We start from the raw sequence: 8,629 nt of genomic DNA on the forward strand, positions 1-8,629 counted from the left end.
CACGCTAAAACCCCTTTTTCTAACCAAATTAAATTTTTATCTAGCTTCTTAAAAGTTTACCTTAGTAAAGTACTCTTCATTACGATTCCAACGATATTTGATTCATCAAAAACGGAGTTACGGTTTGAAAGTTATGACCAAAACAATTTTCACACAATACTGAAAAGACACACTACCCACTGAAAAGACACACTACCGAGTGTCTAAAGACACTCGACCGAGTGTGTTCTTGAGCTGCTAAAACTGCAAAAGTGGCGGTTTTAAGCCATTTTTGACCAATTCTTTCTCCAGAACTCGTTTTTTACCTCAAAACTTACCACATATTGTTTATAAAACATTTAGGAACATAAAGTGTTCCCACAATATTACATTACATCAAAACAACAACAAATTCAACCAATACTTCAAGAACACACTTTTGTACACAAACTAGATTAATCCCAAATTGAGGATGTTTATGATCGATTAACAGTCCACAAAGCTCATATAGCATAAAAATAACATATATTGAGCATCTAACATGATTAACTAACATCAATTAGCAAGATTCAAGCATCAAATTCATAAAAAAAACCATTTAGACCCAAAATCCAATTTCTATGAATTAAAGTACGAATTCAAGCAAACAAACCTGATTAGATGATCACAAGGATGCTAGAAATCAGTCACTAAAGCCTCTTGATTCAATTTATCACTTGGATTAGATTAAGGTTTGTGAAGGAGATAAACAAGTACGGGTTCTATTTAGAACTTTCAAAAAAATGAGAGAAAAAGTTAACTCCTAGCTTATAGATATTAGTGTTAAACGCAATATCCCATCACATACAGGTCTTTACCAGTTATCTTATATCTTTCGTACGTAGTTTGGTGACCCAAACGAAGTCCAATTTAAATAAATAAACATGTTCTGTGACCCTTGTCACAAATTGGTCTTAACCAAATACACAAATAATTATAAACATATAATTATTAAAAGGGTTAAAGCGAAAAATAGGCTACAAACTTACACAAATGTACCAATGTCGCCCACAAACCCATTTCCGTCCTACTGTCGCCTACAAACTTTCAAAAAGTGTACCAATGTAAACAAAAACTTTCAAAAAGTGTACCAATGTAAACAAAAATGACTTGCTACCGGCTAGACTGGTTAAAATCAAAACGAGTCGTTCGTGGATTGGATCTTAATTCTTAAAAAAAAAAATAAAAAAAATTATCAGGTCAAAATTAGAATGTAACAGGTCAAAACTATAAAATGTTGATATTAGCACTTTTTTGAAAGTTTGTAGGCGACTGTAGCACGAAAATGGGTTTGTGGTCATTTCCACCTAGGCCCGATCTCAGGATGTTACAGATTAAACCCATCTGTGTGCAGATTGATTTTAAATCTGTGGCAATTTTGACCCATTTGTGATAATGTAGTTCAGTGTGCCCACAGATTGAACTCAATCTATGACATATTGAACTCAATCTGTCACAGGTTGAACTCAATCTGCCTACAGATCGAGTTCAATCTGTATATGGCTCTCAAGTCTATTTGCAAGATGTAATTCCAAATTCACTGTGAAAAAGCAATTATACTACATATTAAGTTAAGTTAAATGTACACCAACGACAATTCAGTATATACAATATGATTCAACATTTTATAAAAGATAACTTATTAACAGTCATCATATTTTTCTCAAAAATTAAGTGAATATGGTAGATGCGTCTCTCACATTCAAGTCTATGACAAAAATTAAAAATGCAGATATGTTAGGATTCACTTCGTGAATCTATTTGCAATGTTTCAAATTCGAACTAGTAGATTTGAGCTCGAATTCGCGAGTCAAAGATTTGGGGAAAAAAATCAACAATTTCTTCATAACTCAAATTCATGATCTATATGATGTTTCAGGTTATAATTTCGATTAACGAGCATTATATGCAACATTTTAAACAACTTTCATGTTGAATCGTCTAAACCACATTTGATTGATGATTTAGATTCATGTTCATAGCGTATTTGTGTTTTTTTTCTTTGGTTCTCTGGGTTCGTTGGTACCAAAGTTCGCTCCTGATCATTTGAATATATATATATATATATATATATATATATATATATATATATATATATATATATATATATATATATATATATATATATATATATATATATATATATATATATTAGAATCACCACGTCAAATATGATTACACTCATTACCATATCATTATTATATTTTAGGATGATCAGGTTACACTATTAATGTATCACTATCTAGGAAAAAAATGTAAAGAGGTCTCGAAATCGACTAATTATATTTTGTGACTATTTACTTAGATCATAATTAATCATATATTTTAAAAACATATGAGATCTATAGTTAATTTTAATGGTGATTTATACAATTTAATTACACTTTAAATATAAAAAAATAATCTAAAGTATGAGTGTCACAAGGTCAGATTAGGTGGCAAAACTAACGGAAACTGACGGCCGTTAATGGGGCGTCAGTTTCCGTTAGTTTGGGGCGTTAGTTAGGACTATGACGAAAAAAAACGTTAGATTTGCTGGTCGAATTTCATTGGTCCACGTGGCGTATGTGTCCCCTCAACGGCTATAGAGCCGTTTACTCATTTTTTTTTTAAATACATAATTTTATATATAAATATAACCTATTGCATCCCATTTTTACACACAACATTTTAATTTTTACTCTCAAATTTTACACAATCAAACCCATTTCCACAATTTTCAAATCATAAAAATGGCCAACCATTGCTACATCAACCTCGATTTTCATCACGATGGTGAACTTTTCGACAATCGAAACTATTGGTACGACGGGCAAACTAAATCGTTCAACGATCTAGACGTCACCGGCTGGGATGTAGAACGCGTAATAAGTTTTATACGCGATAGGGTTGATTTCGAAGCCGCCGACGTTTGGTATTGTGACGAGGTCACGAATTTGTTCAAGGCGTTTTGTTCCGATGCCGTGTGGGAACGGATGGTCGGAATAGCAAAACTGAAGAACAAACGTATCACGTTGTACTGTCGGAACGTGTGGAGCCTTCTGGCGGGGAACGGTCGAGATGATGATACGTCTTCGCATGATTCAGGATCTCCCACTAGCTATGGACGTTAATTTTTTTTTTTTTTTATATTATTTAGGAATTAATAAGTAATTTTAGGATTTAATAAGTAATTTTAGGACTTTAAGTTTTTTAACTTTTAATTTTAGGTTTTTAATTGAATCGTTTTAGGACTTTTTTTTTATAAATTTGTAATCGTGATTAGGACTTTTTTTAATAAATTTGTAATCGTGTTTAGGATTTTTCATTATTAGTTTTTTTTAATCGTGTTCTACTATTTTTTAATAATCGTCAATATTTTTTTTATATATAAAATGTGTAACAAATAAAAAAAATTTAAAAAATAATAAACTGATGGACCATACTGAAAACTGACACAAAAAAGTGACCCTGACTGTTAGAAAAGGTCATAAACCGACCCTGCTGACTCACAGCCAGTTTGCGCTTTTTGGGCAAAAAGTGCAAAAACTGCCTCTGACGTCAGCGTGACCACTAGAAATGGTCTAACAATACATGTAGGCTCATCACTTTAACACTTTAACGTATCGCTTATGCATGCTTATAGAAGTAGCCTACAACAAAAAATCATTTTTTTCTTGTAACTGTGTTTGCAATTCACAAAAACTAGTCATAAAAAATGTCACGATCGAGCCATAAAAAATTAAAAATTCTACATAAAATCGAACCAAATGGATCATAATGGAACAAAAAAACCGAACCATGGTGAAAAAATTAGTTTGGAGAAAAGCTAGAGAAGCTTCTTCTTCTCAAAAAACGTCTTCAAATGCCAAAGTTGCATAGCGGCCACTGCTAAGCAAACGATGAGCGAAAAGAAACTAAATGTTGCCATCTTCGAATTGGTTGATCTAATTAGATCTTGCATCGATTCTTCCCTACATTCATTCATTCCACATCAAAACATCAATCAATATCCAGATCAAGATCCAGTTTTGGATAGTAATAACAACACAAGTAGTTATATAGGTCGATCAATATATGAATTGAAGTTTGTATATATGCTCACCTCTCGCGAAGATAAAACATCTCATCATGTATGGAGGCAACAGTATCAAACAATTTCTTCAACTCAATTTCCATCATCTAACCAAAAAGAAATAAATACAAAGTTATGTAATAATATATTGCATCATGATTTTGTAAGCTCAAAATAAATGCAAAAGGTTTTATTAACAATCTCAAATTCAGCATAACACTTTAAATGAGCATGATAGAACATCCTTATTACTAAGCAGATAAATGCTTATAATTAAACAGACTCACATACAGCTATGAGTTTGTTAACAATTTCAAAACGTTTTTGAGCTCTAGTGGATTGGTTTGAAAGGTGTTTGATGTTGTTTGTTTTCTTTGTGTGATAGTTCTCTAGTTTGGTTAGCATGGTTCTATAAACAGTTGGGTATTTTGGTAATTTTTTAGAGTTTGGCTTTTGTCTCGTTAAGTTCGGCTTTAGATAGCGTTTACTAGAGGTTTTTTGGTTTAGGTTGGTTTGTAGTTATGAACCTTCTCTTTTTGGTTTGTATCAGTTGTTTGGTGTCTTTCATTTTTCGATGAAAATGTCCAGTTATATATTATTCGTTTTTTTACAGAATAAAGAAAAAAAAAAAATACAGCTATGAGTCTATCTACTACTACCGAGTAGTATTAAATCCACTCCTTATCCAAAATTTTATAACTAAACTTCTTAGTTGTCACCTTAGCAACATGTCAGCACTAATACTACGAATTAAATCAGAATTAAACGTTATCCTGACAGTTAGACCACACATTTACAAATATACCATTATATTTTGTACCAAAAACACATAATAAAAACAAAGAAAAGAAATTGTTGGCCCAAAGGTTCGTCTACCTCTGTCTTGCGAACAAAAACAAGCAAGATAGAAAAGACTATTTGCTGCCTATGAAGACTGTCCTGGACATATCCAAGACAAATTCAATAATTACTAACCTAATAAAGAGTATTCAATTCAATGTAGAGTTTTAATTTAATATTTTGAAAGAAAAAAAAATTAAGATTTACATAGCCTACCCTCTTGATATTACATAACTAAAAATTTCATTAAATAATTTAAAAAAAAAAATCAAAATCTAGAAAATTATGTGCGTCGAGTAGAATTAATAAACAAATTATTTATTAGTAAGACTTAATAATGTAGGTATACTGTATATATATGAAATCAGAAAACTCAAATGATAGATATGATATGTTAACTATTTACAAATCAACTTCAACATAAAACTAAAGTTGAGGTAACCTAGTACGTACTAAAAACTCACCTCAAGTTGTCCTCTTTTAGCTACTTTAGACCAATCTTTTGCAGCAAGACCAGATCTCCAATCAAAGTCAATGGTAAGTGTTGTAGGTGGATTTTGTTTAGCCACCCAAAAACAAGCCATATAATCCCCATCCTCATTTGCAGTAAACGCAAACGTACCAAAATCTTTTTGATCTGCATAATGACAATTGTTCCCAAGTGGCGACGTTATCTGTATTTCAACACATCACATAAAACCATTATACATTAAACTAAATTTCATTTCGCATTCAATTCACAAAGAAATTAATACTTATTCGGTCTCAAATCTATTGTCACGAGACAAAAAAACATATGTTTAAGAAAAAATGATTGTCATATGTACTTTTTTGTTAACTTTCAAGTCTTACCTTTACTTTTTATCAATCTTTTGGTCTTACATATATAAAGTACGGACATAAAAAAAATTTATCACATTATTTTTTTTTCATTTACAAAAGTGGATAATTAATTTGAAACATGCATAAAAAGGAATATTTGGACAATAGAATGAGACGGTGGGAGTACAATTCTCATGTTTCAATATATGATCATAAGTCTAACATCACTAACGCGTCAAGTTAGATAATTTAACTTTAATGGTTGTGATCACGGATTAAAACAGATAAGGTTTTTCTTTTTCAAGTTACTCGGAGTTTTCTATAGCGTGACTCGAAGTTAAGGGTGGGTGACTTGTGTTTTCTGACTCTTTCACTAACCTCCTCAAATATACTACTAGTGGGTTTAAAGTTTAAACCTAAGACCAATTACGGATAATATCATTAAACAATAGGTTTAGTAATAGACTAATAAATATAATATCTTAACGTTACGAAATCATTTTAGATTAGAAGTTAAGGGTGAGGGACTGACCCTGACGGTAATACGATGTGAATCAGGAATATGATGATAGTCTTCATTAGGATCGATGATGTTATATTTTCCAACAGATAACGAATTCGATTGAATATCTTCTGTTATGCATTTTGTGGCTCCTGTTTTGATGTCGAATCGCATTCCTTTCACCATTAATAGCGATGAATCTAACACTACTATTACAATAATTATGATAATGATTATGCTCGTTAATAAGCTGTTAGATCTAATCAACATTTTATTATTTTGTTTTTGGGGAATAATTAAAATAAAAGCCCTGGAAATTGGGGAATTTATGAAGTAACTGGAGAAATCTGCAAACTCGGATCCATTGGTCTCAATGTACGGCGTCGTTAGGTTACAACCAGCTTACAAAAAAAAGAGATACATTAATCAACAGAATATTGACAGTTTTAAGTTTTAACTTAATTTTTGCTCATTATTTTATGTACTAGATTATGACGCGCGAATTCGCAAACTTCACGTACTTTTTATACAAATGTTTATTTTGTATTTTTTTACTAAGTAATTTTAAAAAATTTTAATAAAATTTTTAATTACATTTTTATAACGAAGACCAATAAAAATATCACTAATATGCATTAATATACCATATGAAGCGGTTAATATTTTAATGACGATGATTGAAGTGACAAATTCTTATCCGACTATGAGGGTTCGACTCGGTTATGAACTCGATTGCGTGAATACTGAGTCGGGTAGTGAGAGAGTACTTAGAGAGAGAAAGTACCAAATCTCAATAAATGATTGGGATGTCTGAATGATTGGGATGTGACTTGTTGTGATTCTTGGGAATGACAATAACATATTTATAGGAAACACTTAGTGTTGTCACAGGTCTTACCATGCTAACATGTCATTCTATTCTTGGCTGGCATACATCGGGAGTTGGGCCCAAGCTGCTTAGGGATGATATGTCGGACTTACGTGGCATACAGATGACACATGTGCGCACTGCCATGTGCAGGGTTTACGTGTAACACTGCGTTGTACTGGGCTTACGCGTAAACATAACCGACTAGCCTGAACATTGGACGGATTCTCAAATACTTGATGGATTTGATCTTATTACTAGAATGCTACATGACGTCCGATTTATGTCATCCAGATAGCGTTTACCGTGTACAGAAGGTTTCTCATGAGTGATTGACGGTTATCGGATGATGTATCCGGTGTGTGTATTATTAAATACGTCAATCAATTGAGAAGATTCGGTTAAGATTTACAATAATCAATATGAACCAGCATGTTTAATGATCTAACATATATTTATGTCATCCGAATAGCGTTTGCCGTGTACAGAAGGTTTCTCATGAGTGATTGACGGTTATCGGATGATGTATCCGGTGCGTGTTTCATTAAATACGTCAATCAATTGAGAAGATTCGGTTAAGATTTACAATAATCAATATGAACCAGCATGTTTAATGATCTAACATATATTATAATGATCTCGGTTTACTTATGTATGTAATCGTAAGGTTTACATTTATAAATTAAGGAAATTTCTTACAAAATTGATGCAAATCAATCTTAATACAAGAACAGAATATGATCCTAAACCCTTAACAAATCTTATTATTGATTGAAATTGATTTCAAAAGCTTACATAGAATACCCCCCAAATCAGCAGATTTTATAGGTACATGACGAATAACAAAAATAACGACTTGACCATTATTTACATATTATACCCCTAACTATTTACACAATATACCTATGGACTTCATAATGTTACACCATTTAGTCCACGAAGTTATATTGACCATGGTTGACTTTGTTAATAACTTTTATATCACGAAGGCAATGTTGGAAACTAAACTTGTTTTTGGGCTATGCGTTTTGGATTTGGGCTTGCAAGTATACAAGTATATATGGATCAAGATTGTAGCTCATTATCTAGAAACCTCATAGAATATGTAGTAGTCAAAGTGTGTAGAAAAATCTTATAAAATATCTAAGTCTAGAATTATCATGAGAATACTTAGAAAATATCTAGATATTAGTGGATGGTGAAGTGTTCTAGAGTAGTCCATTGTGTAGTATAAATAGAGGGATTCACCCCTCATTTGTAATCAAGCAAATCAAGTAATAAACAAAGCCTTCAAGATCAATCAAACATCTAAATCATCAATCCTCTCTTCCACAAATAATATACACATAACCTCCTATTTCTAACAAATTGGTATCAGAGCTTGGTTTGACAAGATGATGGACAACAATGTCATCACGTTTGGTCGCCTCACAAAGGATAATTATGATCGATGGAGCATCCAAATGAAGACCTTCCTAGGTGGACAAGACTTATGGGAGATTGTGGAGGAAGGCTATGAGGAACC

The 8,629-nt window shown here is 32.0% G+C and overlaps 1 protein-coding gene across 1 annotated transcript; it reads right to left on the reverse strand.

Moving 5' to 3' along the window:
- Positions 1-3,826: 3,826 nt before the first annotated feature.
- On the reverse strand, positions 3,827-6,476 carry LOC139891920 (transmembrane emp24 domain-containing protein p24delta8-like). The gene is made up of 4 exons (XM_071874951.1): positions 6,267-6,476; positions 5,377-5,586; positions 4,103-4,179; positions 3,827-3,971 (listed from the first exon to the last, which is right to left on the reverse strand). The coding sequence occupies exons 1-4, from the start codon at positions 6,420-6,422 to the stop codon at positions 3,827-3,829; spliced, it is 588 nt and encodes a 195-aa protein (XP_071731052.1). The 5' UTR covers positions 6,423-6,476.
- Between the last annotated feature and the right edge of the window lie 2,153 nt (positions 6,477-8,629).

This window comes from Rutidosis leptorrhynchoides, chromosome 2 (genome assembly GCF_046630445.1).
Source record: "Rutidosis leptorrhynchoides isolate AG116_Rl617_1_P2 chromosome 2, CSIRO_AGI_Rlap_v1, whole genome shotgun sequence".
Classification (NCBI taxonomy): Eukaryota; Viridiplantae; Streptophyta; class Magnoliopsida; order Asterales; family Asteraceae; genus Rutidosis; species Rutidosis leptorrhynchoides.